The 26,956-nt window shown below is 38.1% G+C and overlaps 1 protein-coding gene across 1 annotated transcript in view; it reads right to left on the bottom strand.

Moving 5' to 3' along the window:
- Positions 1-26,019, bottom strand: part of LOC149843730 (uncharacterized) — a 29,896-nt gene extending 3,877 nt beyond the window's left edge. The window contains exons 1-3 of the mRNA XM_090000960.1: positions 25,893-26,019; positions 17,139-17,293; positions 16,844-16,945 (exon numbers count right to left, since the gene is read on the bottom strand). Of these exons, the coding sequence (XP_089857086.1) occupies positions 16,844-16,945; positions 17,139-17,293; positions 25,893-26,019 (384 nt within the window). The remainder of the gene's footprint in view (positions 1-16,843; positions 16,946-17,138; positions 17,294-25,892) is intronic.
- Positions 26,020-26,956: the final 937 nt, after the last annotated feature.

Consider the following 26,956-nt stretch of genomic DNA (forward strand, 5'->3'; position numbering starts at 1 on the left):
CATGGTGGTCAACATTTGGATCGGAAACACCTCTTCTGCAACGTCTTGCATTAAGATTGCTATCGCAGCCTGCTAGTTCATCTTATTGTGAAAGAAATTGTAGCACATATTCTCAAATCCACAACATGAAGAGAAATAAACTCACCAGCAAGCGTGCAGAGGATTTAGTATATGTTCATTCAAATCTTCGATTACTTTCGCGAAGCAATGATGAATACAGGTACTAATTTGATTTCTTAGTTTTCATTTAAATATACTTGTATTGTATTTATCATTTTCAAATTGGGTTTATAATGAAGACAAGGAACATCCAAATTTTGGGATGTAAACCCAGAAGAGTGTGACTTCGAGGGAGAGCATGATTTCAACATAACAAACATGGATTTAGCTGAGCCCAGTATTCCTTCTAATGATGCATTTGATGATGAAGAAGAAAATTATTAGCATCCATTACTTCATCAGGATATACTTTGGTACGTAATTTAGTTCTTTTATGCAATACTTATTTGATTGATATTTAGGTCGATTTATGTAATTGCTTTACTTATTTGATTGATAATTTGATATTTAGGTTGATATACTGCATGCATGATGAATCATATTATGAGTTTATGACAATGTTTACTGTTAAATGTTAAACTGTTAAAACTTCAAAATTATATATATATATATATAATTTTTTTTTACATTTTTGCCCCTGCCGCACCCCCGCACCCTGGTTTTTTGGAAGTGCCGAATCCCCGCACCCGCACCCGCTCCCGCACCCGCACCCATGTGACATAGATAATGAGGCTTTTAGGATTTCAGTTCCATTATTTAAAAATTCTGACGTTTAAACATGAATTAGTTAACAAAACATGGTCAACTATGAGATATAAGACATGAAAAAAAGTATCAGTACATGCTGAAAAAATGTACAAAAGAAATATTACAAGATAAGGTGCAAATTTTCTTTTTTCAAAGAAAACAGACAAGATGGAATCTAGTTTTTACATCTGCCAAAATAGGGAAAAAAAGCAACACATACATGTATATTTCAATTGAGTAAACACTGTACAAGGGATCAAGAATACCAAAGTTATATAACAAAGAGCATCGTCCATCCATGAAGATATTCATCTAAAGATGAATATTTACCACACAAAAAGTTGTAATTCCCTAATCTCAAATTAGTAAAAGGGGATGATAAGGCTAGAAAAATGACTTAATGCAGAATATCATAAAAGCTACATTATAAAAAGCTTCAAGTTGACAATAAAAATCAGCAAAAAAACAAAAAGTTATTAGAGAAGAATCCCGCTTGGGCTTCCAATGACCTGTTTTTGTTTCTTTCAAATTGCAATTGCTGAAGCATTTTCTCCTCGAAAGCTTTTAACCTAAAAATCAACCAGGGTAAAAACAGATATGAGTTGTCATAATAATGTGATAGATAATGGAACAATTAGTTCAGTTAAACAGAACCTATCTTTCAACACATGATTTTCATCCTCCAAATGCTTTGCACTATCAGGATATGGCTTCCTAGGAACAGATTCATTTCCATGGCCAGCATTATCAGTTTGAAAATTAGCAGCAGAATGCCGCTTAGCTTCCTGTACACTATTACCACAATGCTAAAATCGTTGTACACCGAATCACTAATCATATGAAAACAACAAACGAAAATGTTATCCATTCGAAGAAATGAAAAAGATGAAGATGCACCTGAATTACCTACTGCCTATGTCACAGGGACTCGGCAAAGCAGGTGCCGCACCCGCGTCGATGCGATGTGACGCGGGTGCGGCACCGGGTGCAGTCAACACGACCTTGGGTCATTTTCATCCACATTTCGAATGTTAAAAAAAACGATGAAAAGGAGTGATTAGGGCAAAATTTTTTTTTGCCCAAATCACTCCTCTCCTCCCGACACCACCTCCGAAGCTCCTCCTCTCCCTCGTTGCAGGTACGTCCCTCTCGCTCTCTGCTTATGTCGGCAGGGGAGGGACCGAGCCCCCCTGCGCCCTCTCTTGCTCTCGTTGGGTTGGCAGGAGAGGTGCCAAGCCCCCCCTGCACCCTCTCTTTCTCTCGTTGGGTCGGCAGGGGAGGGGCCAAGCCCCCCCCCCCCCTGCGCTCTCTCTTGCTCTCATTGGGTCGGCAGGGGAGGGGTCGAGCCCCACTGCGCCCTCTGTTGCTCTCGTTGGGTCGGCAGGGGAGGGGTCGAGCCCCCCTGCGCCTTCTCTTACTCTCGTTGGGTCGGCAGGGGAGGGGTCGAGCCCCCCTTGCTCCCTCTGATTTCGGCAGGGGAGGGGCCGAGTCCCCCCTGCTCCCTTTGTTTTCGACAGGGGAGGGGCCCAGTCCCCCCTCTCGCTCTCTTGTTCGGTCGGCAGGGGAGGGGTCGAGCCCCCCCCCCCCCCCTCTCGCCCTCTTGTTGGGTCGGCAGGGGAGGGGCCGAGCCCCCCCCTATTCCCTCTTATTTCGACAGGGGAGGGGCCAAGCCCCCCCCCCCTCCCCCCTCTTGCTCTCTTGTTGGGTCGGCAGGGGAAGGGTCGAGCCCCCCTGCTCCCTTTGTTTTCGGCAAGGGAGGGGCTGAGCCCCCCCCCCCCCCCCTCTCGCTCTCTTGTTGGGTCGGCAGGGGAGGGGCTGAGCCTCACCTGCTTCCTCTGTTTTCAGCAGGGGAGGGGGTCGAGCCCCCGTCCCTGCTCTCTGTTTTTTGCAGGGGAGGGGTTGAGTCCCTCCCTGTTTTTGGCAGGGGAGGGGAATATCCCCCCTCCTTGGTGATTTTATATCAAGATAATGTCAGTCTGTATAATTGATTTAAAATTTTGAATGTATTTTTTTTGTGTTTTCAAGATAAAAATGACGAATAAAGGGAAAGGACTTGCGTCATCCTCATCCCAACATATGAGTTCTGCTGCTAGTTGTGTTGATAGTTGCAGTGGGATTGATTATGTGGGGCCACTATGGGTACATGTAGATAAACTTGCAAAAACTGGAGAAGGAGGTGGTGGAAACAAGAGATTTTGATGCAAGCTCTGCGAAAGAGATTTTGTTGGGTCTTACACAAGAGTTACAGCTCATTTGTTGAAGATAACAGGACATGACATTTCAGCTTGCAGAAAAGTTAATGAGACAATGCGAAGACAATACAAGAAAATACAAGAAAAATATGAGAAGAGAAAGGCAATGGCCGATTCTTGTGCAGTTAGTGTGTCATTTGCAAGCCACCAAGAAGATACTGAAAAAAAAGAAAAGTTAATGTAGGAGGTAGAGGAACGATACAATCATCATTCAATACATATGGAAGAGAAGAATTGGATAGAAAAGTTGGGAGGTATTTTTATTCTGGTTCACTCCCATTTAAAGCGGCTAGAAATCCTTATTGGAAGGATTTAGTAACATCCTTGGCAAATTGTAATTTGAGTGGTTAAGTGTCTCCAAGTTCAAAAAAAATATGAACCACACTTCTTGCAGAAGAGAGGGCAAATGTGGAGAGGTTGCTGGAGATTAAAAAATATTCATGGGAGCAAAATGGAGTTTTTATTGTGTCTAATGGATGGACAGATATTCAAAGGTGTCCATTAATCAATTTCATTGCTTATTCGCGTGATCAGAAAGTGGTACAAATCATTACAGACAACGCTCCAGTTTGTAAAAGTGCAGCGTTGAGTTTGGAGAGTGAGTACCCTAATATTTTTTGAACTCCCTGTGTAGTACACAGCTTAAATCTAGCCCTAAAGATCATCTGCAACCCCAAAGAAGAAGAAAATTAACAAGCATATGTTTTATGTTCATGGATTGAAGATTTAGAAAGAAATGTCAAAGGAATTTTGTTGTTAACCACCATCGTGCTAATGCTATATTTAATAGGCATTCTGATTTGAAATTGTTGAAGGTCGCTGAAACACGTTTTGCGTCCATCATTGTGATGATGAAGAGGATTAAAAGAGTGAAGAATGCTTTGATTAACATGGTGACTGATGAAAATTGGACATTCTATCGTGTTGATGATGATATGAAGGCTCAAAAAATTAAAAAATTCATTCTTGATGATGAGTTTTGCGACAGAGTGGTATACTTCCTTCAATTTACGCAACTTATTTGGGAAATTTTAAGAGAAGTTGATAAGGATGAGCTCATACTTCACAAAGTTTATGAAATGTGGGATAATATGATTGAAAAAATACAAGCTATAGTTTTCAAGCATGAAGAAAAAAATCCTGCATTGGATGATTCAAATTTTTTTAATCATATTCATTCAATTTTATTCAGAAGATAGGATAAGAGCAACGCTCATTTGCATTGCATGGCACATTCTCTTAATCCAAAATATTATGCAAATAAGTGGCGGGCTGATAGTATTGGTCGTGTTCCTCCAAATTTAGACTCAGAGCTATCAAGACATAGAAATATGTGTATGACAAGACTTTTTCCAGAAGCATATCTTCTACATCAAGTCACATAAGAGTTTGGAAAATTTTCATCTTCGAGATTATATGGACCGGCATTATTCACGAGATAAGAAGATAATATAGATCCTATCACATGATGGTCAACATTTGGATCAGAAACACCTATTCTCCAACGTCTTGCATTAAGATTGTTATCGCAGTCTGCTAGTTCATCTTGTTGTGAAAGAAATTGGAGCACATGTTCTCAAATCCACAACATGAAGAAAAACAAACTCACCAGCAAGCGTGCAGAGGATTTAGTGTATGTTCATTCAAATCTTCGATTACTTTCACGAATCAATAATGAATACAAGTACTAATTTGCTTTCTTAGTTTTCATTTAAATATACATGTATTGTATTTAACATTTTCAAATTGGGTTTGTAACGAAGACAAGGAACATCCAAATTTTGGGATGTAAACCCAGAAGAGTGTGACTTCGAGGGAGAGCATGATTTCAACATAACAAACATGGATTTAGCTGAGCCCAATATTCCTTCTAATGATGCATTTGATGATGAAGAAGAAAATTATTAACCTCCATTACTTCATCAAGATATACTTTGGTATGTAATTTAGTTCTTTTATGCTTTACTTATTTGATTGAAATTTAGGTTGATTTATGTAATTGCTTTACTTATTTGATTAATAATTTGATATTTAGGTTGATATACTGCATGCATGATGAATGATATTATGACAATGTTAACGGTTAAATGTTAAACTGTTAAAACTTCAAAATTATATATATATATATATTTTACATTTTTGCCCCTGCCGCACCCCCGCACCCGGGTTTTTTGGAAGTGCCGCATCCCCACACCCACACCCGCACCCATGTGACATAGCCTACTGCAGGGTTATCCTGATCTGAAGCATTAGTGAAGTCCTTTGATGACAAATGCTTGTGCAAGTTTTCTCATCAATATAGCATCATCAAAGTAATAGACGAATTACAAAAGTCCATGGAAGAAAGAACAACAACAACAACAACTACGCCTTCATCCCAAAACAATTGGGGTCAGCGATATGAACCAAAAAAGAAATTCATTTTGGGTCTTCCACATGAATCCTTTTCCTCCAATCATTTCTATCCAACGCCATGTCCTCGGTGAGGTTCAAAGCATTCATATCCTTTCCTATCATCTTCATCCAAGTCTTCCTAGGCCTACCCCGACCTCTTTTAACTAATATATTTTCCCATTTCTCCAACCTTCTAACTGGAGCATCATTAGGCCTTCGCCGAATATGTCCAAACCACCGTAAACGATTCTCTCGCATCTTATTTTCAATGGGTGCAACACCTACCTTCTTACGTATCTCTTCGTTCCGAATCTTATCTTTTATTGTATTTCCACACATCCATCTAAGCATCCGCATCTCAGCTACACTCATTTTTTGAATATGATGTCTCTTGGCAGCCCAACATTCCGTACCATATAGTAAAGCGGGTCTAATAGTCGTCCTATAAAACTTTCCCTTCAACCGCAATGGCATTCTACGATCGCACAGCACTCCAGTAGCACTTTTCCATTTCATCCACCCAACCTTTATCCTATGATTTACATCTCCATCAATTTCTCCATACTTTTGAATGATGGATCCCAAATATTTGAAATAATCATTCACCGGTATATCTTGCTCACCAAGCTTCACTACACTCCCATCACTACTTCGTTGCTTACTAAACCGACATTCCATATATTCAGTCTTACTCTTACTCAACTTAAAACCTCTTGCTTCCAATGTCTCTCTCCATAATTCTAACTTAGCATTAACCCCAGCTCTAGACTCATCAATCAAAACAATATCATCAGCAAACAACATACACCACGGTACATTTTCTTGAATTGATCTCGTAAGCTCATCCATCACTATCGCAAATAGGAAAGGGCTTAAAGCAGATCCTTGATGTAACCCAACCGTTATCGGAAAATTGGTTGTCACCCCTCCACAAGTGCGAACATTGGTTACTACTCCTTCATACATATCTTTAATTATACTAATGTACTTGAGAGAAACACCTTTCTTCATCATTGTCCACCAGAGAACGTCCCTAGGTACTCTATCGTATGCCTTCTCTAAATCAATAAAAACCATATGCAAATCTTTGTTCCTCTCTCTATATCTTTCAATAAGTTGTCTAAGAAGATGTATAGCTTCCATAGTTGATCTTCCAGGCATAAAACCAAATTGATTCTCCGATATCATGACAACCTTCCTCAACCTAGACTCAATCACCCTCTCCCAAAGTTTCATAGTATGACTCATGAGTTTTATACCACGATAGTTTGAGCAATCTTGTATATCACCCTTATTCTTATATAAAGGCACCAAAGTACTCTTCCTCCACTCATTAGGCATCTTATTTGTTCGCCAAATCAAGTTAAAAAGATTTGTCAACCATTCTAAACCTTTCTCTCCCAAGCATTTCCAAGCCTCGATAGGTATACCATCTGGGCCAACTGCCCTTCTTGATTTCATTTTCTTCAAAGCCTCTGCAATTTCTTTCTTTTGAATCTTGCGCATGAAGTCACGATTTATCTCATGAAAAGGAATGGAGAAGTCTCCAAGATCTTGAGCATGATTATCATTAAATAGCTTATCAAAATAATCTTTCCATCTCTCCTTAATCTCCTCATCTTTGACTAAAACCCTTTGCGTTTCATCTTTGATACATCTAACCATACCCAAATCCTTCGATTTCCTATCTCTCATCTTTGCAAGCCTATAAATATCCTTCTCGCCTTCTTTGGTATCCAACTTGTCATAAACCTCCTTATATACCTTAGCCCTCGCGTTTCGAACAACTTTTTTAGCTTCCTTCTTTGCTATCATATACTTCTCCAAATTCTCATTATCACGACTCTTACTTAGATTTCTATAACACTCTCTTTTAACCTTAATAGCTAATTTGACATCCTCGTTCCACCATGATGTATCCTTACCTAGTGGTGCACCGCCCTTAGACTCACCCAATACCTCCTTAGCTACTTTTCTCATACCACCCGCTATCTTATTCCACATTGATTTTGAATCCTCCTCGAGACACCAATCAACTTCCTTAACTACCTGCTCTACAAACATTCCTTGTTTAGCTCCTTTCAGTGCCCACCACTTAATTCTAGGATCTATCCTATGTCTATCCCTTTTGCGGCATTGTCTAATTCTAAGATCTAAAATTAAGACTCTATGTTGTGTAGCTACACTTTCTCCTGGTATAACCTTACAATCGATGCAACAACCCCTATCTCTCTTTCTAAGTAGGAAAAAATCTATCTGACTCGTATTAACCCCACTTTTAAATGTTACTAGGTGAGACTCCCTCTTCCTAAACCAAGTGTTTGCTAAGATCATATCATAGGACAAACAAAAATCTAAAATCCTTTCTCCACTTTCATTTCTTTCTCCTATACCATAGCCTCCATGGATATTCTCAAATCCATCCCTACTAATGTCTACATGTCCATTAAGGTCACCGCCGATGAAAAGCTTTTCTCCATAAGATGTCTCTTGTACTACTCCATCTAAATCTTCCCAAAATTGATGCTTAATGGAATCATCTAAACCTACTTGAGGTGCATAAACACTAATAATATTAATAATATCCGTACCTAATACTAATTTAATAAGTAAAATTCTATCACCCTTCCTACGGACCTCAACTACATTATCTATAAACTGACGACTCATAACAATCCCTACTCCATTCCTATTCCTATTTATTCCTGTATATCAAATCTTATATCCCCAAGGTTCTATCACTTTAGCTTTCTCACCTACCCATTTGGTCTCTTGAAGACATAAAATATCAATCTTTCTCCTACACATAACATCTACTAACTCTACCAACTTACCAGTTAAAGACCCTATGTTCCAAGTGGCTAACCTAATTTTATGGTCTTGGACTAACTTCTTTACCCCCACCCGTCCAACAAAGTGAGGGAACCCTTGCCTATTTGACACCACACCCGGGCGCCGGTGTGACGCGTCGCTTCTGGGCGACGACCTAGCAACCCTTGCACATTTATCACTGCCTCCGGGCCTAGAGAGTACAGCGCGTCGCTCAGTAGGGAACGCCCCAACGAAATTCTCATATTGGTTCATTTTCATAGGATATGACAAAGTTTTTATGCTGGTTGTCACAGGCCTACCGCAACCCTCCTCCTTTAGCCGGGCTTGGGACCGGCAGTGTATAACTACACAGGCGGAGTTCCATGGAAGAAAGAAGACCCAGAAAATATTTTAGAGCCATTTTCTCTGAATTTCAAGATTTAGAAATCGAATTCCAACTCTCAACCAACCATAAATGAATCAACGAATCACAAATTTCAGAAGCTCCTAACAAGTTACTGGAAAACCATGGGATCTTTATTTGTCTCCATCCGGTCACCAAAGCTCCTTAATTGCTTCATTATCATATTTAAGGTGAAGGGTGCAAACTTAGTTACATGAAAGATATTAACAGAGAATATACTAGGAAATATAAAACACCAACTAGTGGCGGCAACATGGATGAGAAACAGTAGGGTGCAATCACACTACATAGTATATCATTTTCAACATATACAAAAAAATCTATCAAAGTTTGGCTACACAAAAAAAACAAGTTTCATCTGTCCAAATACATTCATCTAAAAAGTTTCAAAACATCTTGTCAGACTCTATTACGCCACACATCTCCAACATCTCATCAAACTCCATGACCTAATTAATGAAAGAAGAGAATGAATCATTCAAAGTTACTTAATAAATTAACTTTTGATAATAGATACCATATTAAAATATAATTGAAAATTACCTAAGATTTGTGTGAAACAGTTGTTTGGCTGGTCCTTAAGAATTGCATCAATTTTTGAACTTTAGATTTCAACTCACGTACTTTGTCAGTCTGGGAGTCCAACACATGTATTATTTCTTTCAGGTCATGGATATCTTCTTTGTATTCGGTATTTTATCGCATCAATTGGGTTTGAGTAGGGCCTAGACCAAAGAACTCAAACCATGTCATAAGTACGAACTATTAGAATATGGATCCTTTATTGGATCCATATCCATATCCATCAGCGTGTTTTATAATGTAATATGTATTTCTAATACAGGGCATTTTTGTCCGTTTTAAAATGTTGTAACCCTATTTAATCTAATCAAGGTTTACCGCAGCCTACAAGGAACCTAAGGAGGCTGTCGATTCCCAGATAATTCCTCTCTTCTTCCTCCTCATATTTTCTTATTTTCTACAGAATGTTTAAGCTTACCAACAGATTTAATATGGTATCAGAGCAGCAGAATTTCTGGGCGTGAAAAGTCATTTTTTCCTTCTCGTCAACGGGTGCCGATCTGCCTCCTGTCGCCCTCTTCTCCTTCTATCTTCAAAGTCGTCTTTTCCTTCTCGTCAACGGGTGCCGGTCTGCCTCCTGTCGCCCTCTTCTCCTTCTATCTTCGTTCCCCAAAGGTTTGTCGCTCTTTTCTTCTTCCTCTACCTCACGTTTCCGAAATATCCAATACTCTTATCGGAAATCTGAATCGCATTCAGATCTGCCGTGTATTCCAACAGATCTGTCGTGTCTTTCTCTATCTTTCCTCTTAAACCCTAAAACACTTCTGCGTCCTTTTGTCTGTCTTCATCTTCATATATTTCTAATATTAGCGTCTGGAAATTCTGTTTTCTTTCAAATCTGCATCTCATCTTCTAAAATCTGCTCTTCTCCTTCACCTGCCGACTGTGTTGTGTGGGTTATTTCACGCTTTCTCCTTCATTCTGGTCCTATATTCAATCTGAAATCAGTCACATCAATTTTGCTTTGCTGTTTTGATTTCAGATTTCTCTTTAAAGCTATAGCTGTTATTCTTGATTCCTTTTCATCCCTCAATATGAGTCTCCAAGGTTTGTCAATAGATACTTATGCCAACTCTGGTCTTTCTTTGAACTTTCTGGGGCAGCTTGTATATGAAAAATTAAATTCAAATAAATATCTGACTTGGAAAAGGCATATCACTCCCTTCATTCGAAGTTAAGATCTTACAGGTCACTTGGATGGCTCAGTTTTAGCGCCTTCAGAGTTTATTACACAAGAAACAAAAGAGGGAGAAGGAATGGCAAACGTTGTTCGTAACCCTGCATTTGTTGCCTGGATGAAGCATGATTAGGCCCTTGTTGCGTATATCACTTTCACATTGTCTCAAAAGGTATTAGTTTCTATTCTTGATGATTACACAGCTAAAACACTGTGGAAGACTAGCTCAAACTTTCAGATATCAGAAGCTAAGTTGTTATTTCTCAAGCGTGAATTTCAGCTTTTGAAAAAGGGGTCAATGACTATTATTGAATTTTTAAATCAAGTTAAAAGCATCACAGATCAATTAGCAATTGTCGAATATCCAGTATCAGATAAAGAAAACGTACAACAGTCGTTGAGTGCCCTGGGGTCAGAGTATCTTGCTCTTGTCACTTCTTTATTGTGTTTACCTACATTGCCCAGTTTTGAGAATTTACGTGTTAAACTGCTTCAGTACAAAATGTCTTTGAAAAGCATGTATGATACTTCAACAGGGCAATCATCTACGCATGATGTTTTTGCCACAGACATGACAGCTGATTGCACACGAGAAGATCTTTCCTATAGATGGGGCGTGCCAGAGGTAGAGGAGCACAAATCCAGGGTGGACGTGGGTTGCTACCTACGCCAAATTTCACTGTCGGTTCTTCAAAGAGTGTTCCCACATGCTATATGTGTAACAAATGTGGTCATATCAAGGCTAACTGCCGGTTTAACTCACAAAATCATAACAAAAATCAAAACCATAAAAATGTTGCCACACCAGGAACCACAGGTACTTTTCGGGTCAATGATGATGCTAAAGATCTTGATGCAGAGCAGGCCAAGAATAGCAGCAGGGAGAGTTCGTCTTGGGTCCGGGTCTTAACCCAAGACCCAGATCCCATCAAACCCTTTTAAATAGACCCTCTTAGGGTTGCGTGCGGGGGGAGAAATTTCATAAATCACAGCCGCAGCTTTCCTTTCTTCAGCAGTTTTCTATTCCTCATTTTTTTTATTGTTTTCTTTTTACAGTCTGACGCCTTTACTGTTTTCCTTTTGTTATTATTGCTCTGTCAGTTGTTTTGCAGCAGTCCTTTACTTCTTTTTGTCATTACTTCCTTTCTTCCCTATTGTTTATTATTTTCACTGTTTCTTTTCAGTTTCACGTCAGTCTTTGCAGCCTTTCTTCACTTTGTTTATTTGGTATTCCAGCCGAAGTTTCAGTTTTACTTATTACTTGTCATATTCATTGTGCTCCCTTACCGATCTCATAATAAAGAATCGCTCGGATTGATTGATCCGATTTTTTCTGATTCACGTTTCCTGTGAATACTCGTGGTTGATCGACTGGCTGTGGGTTGGAAGACCAACATCACGTCAACCCCTCGCTGCGTTGGATCGTGCCCCTACTTGTTGCACCCAAGTGCATCCCAGAATCCGATCTCCCACTAGAGTTGTGATTCTCACCCTCTGCTCTAGGGTGCTTCGCTGGAGTCCGATCTCCTCACTGCAGCACATCGACACCCATTAACGTGGGTTGTGTTCTAATCGAGTAGCATCAACATCAGCCTCATTAGTGTATCATCGTCGACCCCTTGTTGCACCGAAAGCGTGTCCGGTACCCATTACGTGAAGTCCGACCTCAGATTTTTTTCCTTCCGCTGCATCAAATGGTATCAAAGCCCAGCCCCTCATCCTTCGTCAACGACATGACGCAAGGGGCGAGAAACGGTCCTACGAACGGAAAGGCACGAGAGAAGATCATGAAGCGGATGCTCGACATGGTGACGGAGATGCAAGAAGATATGTTACGCCTAGAGAAGGAGGTAGCCGGTTTGTCAAAACGAATGGATGGAATCGAAGATCGTTGGTCGTTCTTGAATCAACGATGGAACAACGCGCATTTTCAACACCAACGCCGGTAGCAGATCCAGTTGATAGTGCAGCGGCTCGCATGAATCCCATCTTCGCGAAAACAGGCCAGCCGATGCACCCTCAGCGTGAATCCCATCTAACAACAAATAACCATGCCTTGCTCCACAGTTCAAAGGTAAATGAAGGAAAGGACAATGGTAATCAAACAATAGACCATCTTGAGTTGCCAAAAATGGATAATAAGGGTGTGAATGCCTATCCTGAAAATAATATAAGTCTGGGGGTGTGACACAATCTTTGATGTGTCTTCTTGAAGATACTGATTCAAAAGGACCTGATTACTTAGACGTTCCATTGGTCGAAACGGTTTGGGAATTGACTGCAAATAATATTATTATGGTTTCAGCAATGGGGAATGACGGGCTTCTTTACGGAACATTGAACATTCCAGCAATAATTGATCTTTTGAAGTTGTTTGGGTTTGCTTTTGGGAACAAGATCCTGAACGGGGATTTCTCTATGGACGGTGAGCAGAGCCACTATGCATTCGTGGCAGATATAGTGAAGTTTTCAGCAGGTGGTCAAGTTTTTGGTAAGCATGCTTGTATTGTTGGGATTCTAGCCAAACCCTTAAGACCGCGTGTTGGAGGGACAAAAATTCAACTTGTGCATCCATGGGGTGCCTTAGCAGATTCTATAAACGGTCAATTTCAAAACCAATCTACAGGCTTTAATTTAGAACCGTCCAGGAATATCGATACATGTTGCCTATCGTCAATGTGTCTGATTTATATGCGTACCGTGGTAACAACAAGTCGTCAGAGCCGACTTCTTCCCAACCCGGGGAGAATGATGCAGAGCAGGCCAAGAATAGCAGCAGGCAGAGTTCGTCTTGGGTCCGGGTCTTAACCCGAGATCCAGATCCTGTCAAACCCTTTTAAATAGACCCTCTTAGGTTTGCGTGCAGGGGGAGAAATTTCAGAAATCACAGTCGCAGCTTTCCTTTCTTCAGCAGTTTTCTTTTCCTCATTTTTTTTATTGTTTTCTTTTTACAGTCTGACGCCTTTGTTGTTTTCCTTTTGTTATTATTGCTCTGTCAGTTGTTTTGCAGCAGTCCTTTACTTCTTTTTGTCATTACTTCCTTTCTTCCCTATTGTTTATTATTTTCACTGTTTCTTTTCAGTTTCACGTCAGTCTTTGCAGCCTTTCTTCACTTTGTTTATTTGGTATTCCAGCCGAAGTTTCAGTTTTACTTATTACTTGTCATATTCATTGTGCTCCCTTACCGATCTCATAATAAAGAATCGCTCGGATTGATTGATCCGATTTTTTCTGATTCACGTTTCCTGTGAATACTCGTGGTTGATCGACTGGCTGTGGGTTGGAAGACCAACATCACGTCAACCCCTCGCTGCGTTGGATCGTGCCCCTACTTGTTGCACCCAAGTGCATCCCAGAATCCGATCTCCCACTAGAGTTGTGATTCTCACCCTCTGCTCTAGGGTGCTTCGCTGGAGTCCGATCTCCTCACTGCAGCACATCGGCACCCATTAACGTGGGTTGTGTGCTAATCGAGTAGCATCAACATCAGCCTCATTAGTGTATCAGTGTCGACCCCTTGTTGCACCGAAAGCGTGTCTGGTACCCATAACGTGAAGGCCGACCTCAGATTTTTTTCCTTCTGTTGCATCAAATGGTATCAAAGCCCAGCCCCTCATCCTTCGTCAACGGCATGACGCAAGGGGCGAGGAACGGTCCTACGAACGGAAAGGCACGAGAGAAGATCATGAAGCGGATGCTCGACATGGTGACGGAGATGCAAGAAGATATGTTACGCCTAAAGAAGGAGGTAGCCGGTTTGTCAAAACGAATGGATGGAATCGAAGATCGGTTGGTCGTTCTTGAATCAACGATGGAACAACACGCATTTTCAACACCAACGCTGGTAGCAGATCCAGTTGACAGTGCAGCGGCTCGCATGAATCCCATCTTCGCGAAAACAGGCCAGCCGATGCACCCTCAGCGTGAATCCCATCTAACAACAGATAACCATGCCTTGCTCCACAGTTCAAAGGTAAATAAAGGAAAGGACAATGGTACTCAAACAATAGACCATCTTGAGTTGCCAAAAATGGATAATAAGGGTGTGAATGCCTATCCTGAAAATAATATCAAGTCTGGGGGTGTGACACAATCTTTGATGTGTCTTCTTGAAGATACTGATTCAAAAGGACCTGATTACTTAGACGTTCCATTGGTCGAAACGGTTTGGGAATTGACTGCAAATAATATTATTATGGTTTCAGCAATGGGGAATGACGGGCTTCTTTACGGAACATTGAACATTCCAGCAATAATTGATCTTTTGAAGTTGTTTTGGGTTTGCTTTTGGGAACAAGATCCTGAACGGGGATTTCTCTATGGACGGTGAGCAGAGCCACTATGCATTCGTGGCAGATATAGTGAAGTTTTCAGCAGGTGGTCCAGTTTTTGGTAAGCATGCTTGTATTGTTGGGATTCTAGCCAAACCCTTAAGACCGCGTGTTGGAGGGACAAAAATTCAACTTGTGCATCCATGGGGTGCCTTAGCAGATTGTATAAACGGTCAATTTCAAAACCAATCTACAGGCTTTAATTTAGAACCGTCCAGGAATATCGATACATGTTGCCTATCGTCAATGTGTCTGATTTATATGCGTACCGTGGTGACAACAAGTCGTCAGAGCCGACTTCTTCCCAACCCGGGGAGAATGATGCATAGCAGGCAGAGTTCGTCTTGGCTCCGGGTCTTAACCCAAGACCCAGATCCCGTCAAACCCTTTTAAATAGACCCTCTTAGGGTTGCGTGCGGGGGGAGAAATTTCAGAAATCACAGCCGCAGCTTTCCTTTCTTCAGCAGTTTTATTTTCCTCATTTTTTTTATTGTTTTCTTTTTACAGTCTGACGCCTTTGTTGTTTTCCTTTTGTTATTATTGCTCTGTCAGTTGTTTTGCAACAGTCCTTTACTTCTTTTTGTAATTACTTCCTTTCTTCCCTATTGTTTATTATTTTCACTGTTTCTTTTCAGTTTCACGTCAGTCTTTGCAGCCTTTCTTCACTTTGTTTATTTGGTATTCCAGTCGCAAGTTTCAGTTTTACTTATTACTTGTCATATTCATTGTGCTCCCTTACCGATCTCATAATAAAGAATCGCTCGGATTGATTGATCCGATTTTTTCTGATTCACGTTTCCTGTGAATACTCGTGGTTGATCGACTGGCTGTGGGTTGGAAGACCAACATCACGTCAACCCCTCGCTGCGTTGGATCGTGCCCCTACTTGTTGCACCCAAGTGCATCCCAGAATCCGATCTCCCACTAGAGTTGTGATTCTCACCCTCTGCTCTAGGGTGCTTCGCTGGAGTCCGATCTCCTCACTGCAGCACATCGACACCCATTAACGTGGGTTGTGTTCTAATCGAGTAGCATCAACATCAGCCTCATTAGTGTATCAGCGTCGACCCCTTGTTGCACCGAAAGCGTGTCCGGTACCCATTACGTGAAGGCCGACCTCAGATCTTCATGGGAAACACCAAAACATGACATATTGGCATATACAAATACAAATTGGGCAGGGGACCCAGATGAGAGAAGGTATGTCTCAGGATACTGTGTTTTTATTGGAGAAAAATTGGTCTCATGTAGTAGCAGAAAACAGAAGGCAGTGACAAGATCTAGCAGTTGTCACAGCAGAAGTGACTTGAATTAGACATTTGCTTATAGAGATGGGAGAGGACATCTCAAGTTCGACACTTATGTGTGATAATAAAAGTGCTATACAAATCGCATTAAATCATGTTCATCAACAGTCGGACCAAGCATATTGATATTGATCAACACTTCATCAGACAAAAAGTATCAGACAAAGAGATTGAACAGGTTTATGTGCCTTCAGAAGACCAAGTTGTTGATATGTTCACAAAAGGTCTCAAAAGTCACTGTTTCTAGTATTTGAAGAACAAGTTGCACATGGTCCAAACCCATGCACAAATTGAGGGTATTAGAATATGAATGAATATGGATCCTTTATTGGATCCATATCCATATTCATTCATGTGTTTTATAATGTAATATGTATTTCTAATACAGGGCATTTTTGTCTATGTAAAAATGTTGTAACCCTATTTAATCTAATCAAGGTTTACCGCAGCCTACAAGGAACCTAAGGAGGCTGTCGATTCCCAGATAATTCCTCTCTTCTTCTTCCTCATATTTTCTTATTTTCTACATAATGTTTCAGCTTACCAACAGATTTAATACGAACTTGCCCAAATGTATCATCTCCAATAAGGATATTGTTGCGAGATAAGCAATCTACAGATCCCTCAGGGACATCATGGCATTCATTTTATCCTACAAAAATAATATACACATTTAAGATCATGCAAATATAGATGCAGAAATAACATACCAATGTTCAACACAAATAGAACTAATTGTGTAATCATTAATCACTTACAATTGCTTCACTTGTTTTAGCAATAAAATGATTTGAATCGGAGCTAGAGAGCGTCATAATGAAAAATTCAACCCGTAAAGGCTCAACTCCATCATATTCAATCTGCACAAATGTAAGAAGTAATTAATTATGATAACATAATAAGATAAAGTCAATCATAAAGTTAAAATGATGATGAAGTTAATGACATTATAATTATCTTTTGTGAATGATATTGTGCAAAGTTGACATAAATAACTATAAATACATAAATTATAAACTTTAATGTGTTTTTATAGAGATCTAAGAACCATACCTTTGACCGATGAGAATCAAAATGTTTCATAAGGGTGGACCATTGAGACGATGGAATAATCTCAGGACGGTTGTTCTTGCGTTCTTCAAGTGTGTTGTACTTTTTATAGATTTTTCTTAACTCGCATCTATAATTTCTAATACACCGTGAATATTCTGTCATCACCCAATCTCTCATAAAGTCAGAAATATCATACTTTTGCAGCACCAAATATAATTAAATCAAAATTATATTCATATTTAAATATTGTACATAATCTAAGAAAATGTTTGTTACATACCAACACAAGATGCCACATGTCATCCTTGTAACTCTGAGGTAATGACTAATAATTAAAAAAATTAAGTGGTGTTTTTTCTGGATTTTTTGCCAACATTCTAAAAAACAAAGCCAAATATTGGGCCTCCTAACCTATGGGCTGACCATACTTATTTATTGAGACATGATATTTCATGCTTGGGGGCAACATTGTTGTCGCAAGAGCGCAAGTTGGGTCATGTTTTCTTCTCTCCATTTGAGTTGTAATCAATTAATCAAAACATATGTTAAGCAATGGATAAACAATAAAAAAGTCAGCAAATTAAAAGGTATGGTGCACATACATTTTACATCACTCGTTTGAGAGTGATAGGCATGGAATGCTTGCACATTTCTTTGTCTAGGAGTCATCTGTTGTTTATAAAACAATCATATGTAACATGAAAATAATAATAATAAACTAACTGATATATTTATATTGCATGCATGATGATTTGGGATATAACATGAAAATAATGCACTTTCTTACATTATGTAAAACAATCATAAATAATGATGAAAATAAAAGTTATGACTAAATTAGACCACCTACCTATATTATCTTCATTTTCTTCTGTAAATGACTAGGTCAGTGAAACGGTTGTATCGTTAATAGATGTTTCAGGCTCATCTGCCCTAACCCACGGTACATCAACATCAACATCAATAGTTTCTAAAATTCTAATGTTGTATGCTATGTCACACGGACTCGGCAAACTAGGTGCCGCACCCGCGTCGATGCGACGCAATGTGGGTGCGTGTGCGGGTGAGGCACCCGATGCGGTCAACCTGACCATGGGTGTGTTGACCGCACCCAGGGTCATTTATGTCCAACTTTTGGGATTTATATATATTTTTTATATATGTTTGCCACACCCTTGCACCCAAGTTTTTTGAAAGTGCCGCACGCCCGCACCCATGTGACATAGGTTGTATGGCTTATTTTCAATATAATTGTCACTAGTATCACTATGTAGGTTGTCATCTTCATCAACTTGTCCACCCATCTCAAAAAAATCTCTTGAACTTGTCCTAATAACAATTTGTTAGTCTTTATCAATGTAATATTGCACATAAAAGACTTGTTCGGCTGATATGCAAATATGAAAGGTTCATCTTCCATGCATCTATATTTAGAATTTAAAGTGTGAAACCAAAGTCATCTTGTTTAATGCCCTTGGCACATCAACTAGAACATCGAACCATTCACATTTGAATAAAACAAACCTTAAGTCTACATGACATTCTATTTTGATGATGTATAAAATGGTTCCATAAGAAGTAACATCACCAACTATAGGACTTTATCATAGGCACTTGAATGATTAAATGTTTATGCAGTAACAGCAACACCACTATTTTGAGTCTTCATTCATTTCTCTTTGTTTTGTACGAAACTTAAACTCATTTATCAAAAAAATTATATCTTCTTGCATCCATGTCAGGATGCTGAAAAAGCCATATGAGCTCACTGGTAACCTCTTCACTCCCATTGCCTTCACGTAGTTGACAAATCTATTACAAAAAAATTACACATCTAATTAAAAACACCAATTTATATGAACTAAAAATCATAAAAATTTTAAAAAATACAAAATTATCATCTTACATAATTTTAAAACCAGTCAAGGAACTTTGCTTTATGAATTCACTCAATTTGATGAGGCCTAAAATGTCTCGTGCTAATAATGTCGCAGTGTCTCCTACATGCCAAATTAGTAAACAATTATTAAAAGCACATTGTCACTATTAAAAAAATAACCAATATAAAAGTTCTAAAAAATGGCAACTCAAAAAAAATACTTTTTTTCCTCCATTGATATGGTAGGCCCATGTCTTCGCATCCTAACTCATTTTCAATGGAACTAGTCATGTTCTCCAATTGATGTAGCACATCAGTGCCAAACATTCTAGTAGGAGCACTTCTTATTTCAATATTGCCATCAAAAGAGTGTTTGTTCCTCTAAAATTTGTTGTTAATAGGCAAAAAATCTACGATGTCTCATATAACAAAATTTTTTGCTATGTTTTAACCTACAAGAATGTGTATCTTTATAGCATACAGGACATGCTAATTTTCCTTTGGTACTCCATCTTAATAGGTCTGCATATGCAAGAAAATCATCTATAGTTCACAATAAAACTGCTTGTAGTTGAAAATACTCTTTCATTGATGCATGGTAGGTTTCCAAACCATCATTCCATAATGTCTTCAGTTCTTCAATAAGCAGTTGAAGATAAACATCTATTTTAACCCAAGAGAGTTTGGTCTAGATACAATCAGTGAAAGCATGGTATATGGTTGCTTCATGCACATCCACGGCGGCAAATTATATGCAACTATAACAACGAGCCATATGTTATATGATGTACTTAAAGTTCAAAAATGATTAAAACCATCATTGGTTAACCTGTGTCTCACATTGCAACTATCTGTAGCATAAAATGGATGCAATGTATCAAAAAATTTCCAAGCTAATGAATCCGCAGGATACCTTAGAATACCATCTTTGGTGCGACCTTCGTGATGCCATCTCATTTGAGTAGCAGTCTTGGATGAGATAAACAAACTTTTCAATCTTGGTATCAAGGAAAAGTAACGTAAAGTCTTTACAAGATTTTTTTTCTTAGAAGACTAAGATGGCATACTATTTGATTGACCTTCAACTTCTTTCCATCTTGAAACCTTACAAAAATCACATACCTCTTTTTCAGCAAATTTTTTCCAATATAACATGCAATTGTGAGGATATACATCTACTTTTTCATAACTGGGACCAAATTTTCCAATTATTGGCTTTATGTCATTATATGACTTTGGCAATTGCACACCTTCAAGGAATGCCTCTTTCAATAAGTCAAGCAACATATCAAATAATTTATTACTCTAACCATTAAGACATTTTATATGAAACAGACAAGCAATGAATGACACCTTCATAAATTTAGCACATCTGGGTTATAGTTCTTGTTTAACATCACTCAGCGATTTGAAGTACGCATTAGCTTCTGAGCTCTGACTTTCAATAAACTCATCTATTTCATCACCATGAGAATCATGTATTCCAAATGCATCATGTATCAATTCATCCATATCATCTATGTTATCTTCATGTGCATCAGCATGCTCTCTTGTAGGTGGGATCATTGATTCACCATGACAATGCCACCGTGTGTAGCTATGAACAAAACTGAAACATACCATGTGATCAACAACACTTTTGACTGATTGAAATAAGCAATTGTTGCATCTTACGCACGGGCACCTTATCTTTCCCTCATTAATTGCATTGTTCTCTTGAGCAAAAGTGATAAAGCTACAAACTACATTCCAATAGGCATCATGCCTCCTATCAAATGCAAAACATAATCCAAATTATCTGCATGTATCAACATATATTATATTTTTTTTATTTCAAAACAATGGAATCGTAAAGTTGGCATAAATACCTATCCTTTTGAACCCAACTTCTATCATTCATGGTGACTAGCTGCTTCCTTTTTTTGACCACCTATATAACGTGCTTTAACGGTTTAACCTCATAAGGGACCCGTAAAAAGTTTTCCAGGTCATCTGTGTTCATGCATAAGTTTTGCATTTTATTCATTCTTTTTATGCATGATCTGTAGAAAAATTGCATTAAAAACTCATTCTTATCAGTGTTTTTTGATAAACTACTTTAAATTCGAAAATAAAGGTAAAATTGCATATTTCAAGCTCTTCCTTGTGTTTTTAAGTGTTTTGTTTTGTTTAGAACTCTTTTAATTATTAGTTTAGAAGTGTGTAACTAGTATTTTTCTTTGTTTAGGAGTGTATTTCTTAGAAACACGTTTTTCTAAAGAAAATTATTTGAAATACTTGAAAATTTAAAGGAGTTTTTTTAGAAAATCATGTTTTGACCTAACTAACTAATATAAAAAACTTATTTTCAACCATGGAACATGTTTTTCCCTCTTGAGAAAATGCAGGCCTCTTCTCTCTCTTCTATTCTCTTCCCCCTCTTTCTCATTCCCAATCAGTTCTCCCTTGTTCTCTTCCTTTCTCTCCCGTTTTCGTCTTTCTTCTAACCTTTTTCTAGCGCCGGTTCTTCCTACCTCCTCTCGACGGAGGCACGTGCAACTCAAGGGCAAGACAACTTTCTTCTTCTCAACCCCTCTATCGGAAACGGACCGTGAGGTATGTTTCTTCTTCCCCGTCTCTTCGTAGACTCGTAGTTATCTTAGTTTTAATTCCTACAACATACATACATCATATCATTGCATATAATTTATTTATTCATCGCATATTTATTGAATATAGTTTAGGTGAGTTCTATTTGTTTTTTTTTATCATCTAAAAATAAAAAGAAACATATATATATATAATAGTCTAGTTTAGCCGATTTCCTCGATTTGTGCACTGAGTTAGATAGTAGTATTTTTTTATAGTTAATTCTTAATTTTGAATTCACGTCAATTCTTGTTTTTATTAGAATTAATTAGTTACTTTCATTAGACATAAATTAATTTCATTAAAAATTACATTAGATTTAATCATGTTAGCTGATTTACTATGTTAGTCAATTATCATTTTCTTGAATAGTTTGTTATTCGTAATTTGTGTAATTAATTTCAGTTTGTTATTAATTAGATTAGTTTTTAGTTGATGCATGTTAGTTAATTTGAGTTAGTTAGCTGCATGTATTATTCATTAGTATCTTGTTCTCTCTTTAGTTTTTTTTAAATATTGTTTAAATTGTTAGTTTTGAAAGCATTTTTTTTATAATTAGATTTTAAGTTAGTTAATATTTTCAGTTTGTTATTTATTAGTTTAGCTTGGATTCCGTACAGCCAATTAGCATTTTGAATTAGTTAGTATTATGTCACATGGGTGCGGGTGCGGGTGCGGGTGCGGGTGCGGGTGAGGCACGAGTGCAGCGCAATTTCAAAAATTTTGGACACGGGAACTCGACTACATATATATATATATATATATATATATATATATATATATATATATATATATATATATATATAACAATAAATTAATAATAAGATTGTAAATTTTAAAGCAAAAATAAAAAAGTAATTCTTAGCAACACAAACTTACCAAAATATAACATATAAAGAAGCTTGTGAGTATGATAAACAACAAAACTTATCATAAATCTGCATCATCGTCTGAATTAGAGGGAAGAAGAGGATCGAGGTAGTCCATGTTAAGAATATGCAAATCATGTTCTCCCTCCAAGTCAAAATCTTCTGGATTTACATCACAATACTTGGATGATCCACAACTGCATTAAAAAATGACTAACTTAGTATCTAACTTTAAACTTTGAATACAAATATTCAAATACGAACTTTGAATACAAAAGAAAAAAAAGTACATATACTCATCTTTAGTGCGGTGAGAAATTAATCGTAGATTAGAGTGAACATAAATCAAATCCTCTACTCTTTTACTAGTGAGTTTGTTTCTTTTAATGTTGTGAATTTAAGCATATGTACTCTAATTTCTTTCACAACACAATGATATAGCAGGTTGGAATAACAACTTCATTGCAAGACATTGTAGATTTGGTGTCTCTAATCCATATGTTGCCCACCAATTAAGGGGATCTTCCTCGTCCCTTGCCACGAGTGTTGCTAAAGAATCAAATCTCCCAGTAGAGAACTTTTCAAACTCACTATTTACAACCTTAAACATGTGAGGATCATTAAAAAGTCTTCCCAAACATATCATTTTATTCCTTGATATCTCAGGATCTTCATTTAGAGAAACATGACCAACACTTGTTGTCAACCATTTTTTTGCATAATATTTTGGATTGAGAGAATATGTCATGCAATGCAAAGGTGTATTGTTTTTATCACATCTTCTCACTAAAACTGAATGTACATGATTGTAAAATTCTGAATCATTAAGTGTAACATCTTTCTTCTCATGTTTAAAAATGATACTTTGAACTTTTTCAATCATATTGTCCCACATTTCATAAATTCTATGAAGCATGGGTACATTTCTGTCAACTTCTCTCAACATTTCCCAAATAGGCTCTGTAAATTCAACAAAATTTGTAATTTTATCCCACCAAAAATCATCACAGATGAATTTTTTGATAGCTTGAACATTAACATCATCTTCAGTACAATAAAAATCCTAATCTTGATCAGCTACCATCATCATCAATGCATTCTCGAGTTGCTTAATTCTTTTCATCATAACAATGAAAGAAGCAAAACAAGTTTCAGCAACTTTCAGTAACTTGAGATCAGAATGCCTATTAAATATAGAAAGGGCATGATGATGGTTTACAACAAAATTTCTAATATTTCGAACATCATGCTCTATTTCCTCAATCCATAAACACATTTCACATGCATTAGCATCATCTTTTGATGGATTGCATATACTCTTAAGTGCCAAATTTAAACTGTGTTGTACAAGGAGTCCAAAAAATATGTGAATATGTACCTTCACTTGCCAAATTCATTCTTGCACGACTGCAAACTGAAGCATTGTCAGTAATGATTTGCACCACACTTTCTTCACACACTTCTTTTATCACTTCGACAAATAATCTCTTTAAATATTCAGCATCTTTATACTCCTCAGATGCGTCAACAGAATTCAAAAAGATTGGCCCATTAAGTGAGTAAGGAATGAAGTTTATCAGTGGTCGCCTTTGTATATCAGTTCACCCATCAAAAACAATAGACACTCCATGTCGTTTCCATGCAAATTTTTGGGTCTCTAACAAGTCTTCAATTCTATTTTTTTTCTCTGCAAGAACGACTGTTCTTAGTTTTTCTACACTAGGAGGCATATAATCACTTAAATTACAATTAGCCAAAGATATAATCATATCTTTCCAGTATGGACTTCTAGCTACATTAAAAGAAATTGAGTTTGAGTAAAAGAATCAACCAATCTTTTTATCAATTTCTGCTCTTGCCATGTTTTTGAATGACGCATGTATTGTTTTATTGCTTTTCATCTTTCTTTTCTTCAAAAGCTCTTCTTGTACATCACTAGCAATAGGAAAAGACAGATTAATCGAATTGCTTCTCATCTCTGCAATTTTCTTCTTTTCAGCTTCCTCTTCTTTTTTTAATTGTTTTAACAAGTCTTTGCCAACCCCAAAACATGCCCTAATTCATTAACCACGAATATGCAAAAGATGTGCTTTCACATGCGTATAAGAACCCGTGAAAACAGTCTTACATAGATTATAATGAAATTGTACATTCCCACCATCACCACCACTAGCTTTTATCCCTTTTGTCACAAGTCTCCAAAGTGGTTGAGAAACTTCTAATTCAGGGTTAGAACTTGAACCAACTGTATTAACACTACCATTAGAACTCGCCATTATATCTGAAAAGTGAAAACTGAAAAGAAAATACGTAAATAAAATAAAGTTAATAAACACTTCAAAAAAATAGTATAAGGAGCTCCACCCCTCACTTTGTGCTGAAGCTGTGCACATCAAGAAGAGCGTGTTGCGGCCTGCCAAACCGCATGTCCCTTTGGCAAGATGCACAAGGAACCTTGTAGTTAAGCTGTTAACACTCAGTAGGGACATGATTCTGCTGCGACAAAGGGAAAGCAAACACAGAGACCCCAAAAGGCACCAGCCTGGCAAGAACGAGGCAGAAGACTCCGCCCCCTGCCGAAAAATAAACTGAGGCAGGGGGCGGAGCCCCCCACCTGAACACATCCGAGGCAGGGGGCAGTGTTAAAATGAAGATCTCCACGTTCACTTGTGCAGGAAAGAAGGAACGAGATATTGAGAAAAGAGACTGCAGGGAAAACTCGTTAAAAGGAATTCAGCGTGTATTCATTTGTATTAGGTTTTGAGTATATAACTAATACATAATTTTAGGGTACAAAAATACCCTCTAACAACAATCTTAATTACAACACTTTTATTATTTGGATCTTGACCCGATCCAGTACAGGAGTCGGGTCTATTCCTGCACAGACCCAACTTAGGTCCAAGACCCAAATAACTTATTTTCAGCCTCCCTCAAGTTATGCATGGTCCTGAACCATGAACAACTTGCCTTTCAGAAACCAAAATATGTCCTTTGTCAACCCTTTGGTGAAAATATCCGCAACTTGTTCTTCAGTTCGCACAAACATAGGCTCAATCTCCTTTTCTTCAACCTTTTTCCTGACAAAATGCTGATCTATCTCAATATGCTTTGCCCGACTATGATGGATGGGATTAAAAAACATATTTATGGCACTTTAATTATCACACAACAAAAGTGATCGAGCAATCAGTTCTCCCATCTCTTTTAGGAGATGTCTTATCCATGTAGCCTCAGCAGTGGCAGCAGCCATCGATCTGTATTCAGTCTCAGTACTCGACCTAGCAACCGCCTTTTGCTTTCTACTACTCCAAGAGACCATGTTCGATCCAATGAAGCTACAATAACCAGATATTGATTGTCATTCATCTGGGTCACCCGCCCAATCAGCATCAGCATAAATAATGATTTCATGACCACCTGGATTTAATTCACTTTTCCTGTACACCAGCCCATCACCAACTGTACCCTTCAGATAACGAAGTATCCGCTTAACTGCCTCCATGTGCGGTGTATGAGGTTCATGCATAAATTAAGATATCTGATTAACCGAATACACTATGTCGGGTCTAGTAAAGGTCAGGTATTGCAGCATGCCAACTATGTTGTGATACCTAGTGGGATCTCCATATAAATCCCTTTCTTTAGAACTCAATTTTTGATGGATGATACTTGGAGTTGCCAATGGCTTACAATCTTTCATGCTTGCCCTACTAAGAATATTCATCGTGTATTTGTGTTGAGTAAGAGTAAGTGTATCACACGTCTTATCAACTTCCACCCTAAGAAAATATCGCAGCTCTCCCAGATCTTTCATTTTGAATATCTGATTTAATAACTTCTTTACTTCCTCAATATGATTTCTGCAGTTCCCTGTGATAATGATATCATCTACGTATATCAATAGAAGAGTGGTGACCTCTCGTTCATTGTGGATGAATAATGAGTGATCTAGAAGAGATCAAGAGAAATTGTGCTTCTGTATTTCTAGCGAAAAACTCTCGAACCAGGACCGAGAAGCTTGTTTCAATCCATAGAGTGCTTTTTTCAGCTTGCATACATATTGATTGGCATCTTGTTCTGCATACCCAGTGGGTTGTTCCATATAGACTTCCTCTTTTAGGTCCCCATGTAAAAAAAACATTTTTTACATCTAACTGGCTCAATGTCCATCTATGTTTAATGGCTAGACTCAACACAATACGAATGGTTCCCATCTTAACAGCAAGACTAAAAGTTTCATCAAAGTCTTGTCCTTGTTCTTGTGTGAATAATGGCTACAAGTCTAGCTTTATACCTTTCAATGCTCCCATCTGGTTTATATTTTATCTTGTACACCCACTTCGACCCAACCACATTTCTATTTAGTGATCTAGGCACAACCTCCCATGTACCACATTCATGTAAGGCTTTCATTTCTTCATTCATTGCTTCGATCCATC

Source organism: Nuphar pumila, chromosome 3 (assembly GCF_984573655.1).
Source record: "Nuphar pumila chromosome 3, dmNupPumi1.hap1.1, whole genome shotgun sequence".
In the NCBI taxonomy this organism is placed as follows: domain Eukaryota; kingdom Viridiplantae; phylum Streptophyta; class Magnoliopsida; order Nymphaeales; family Nymphaeaceae; genus Nuphar; species Nuphar pumila.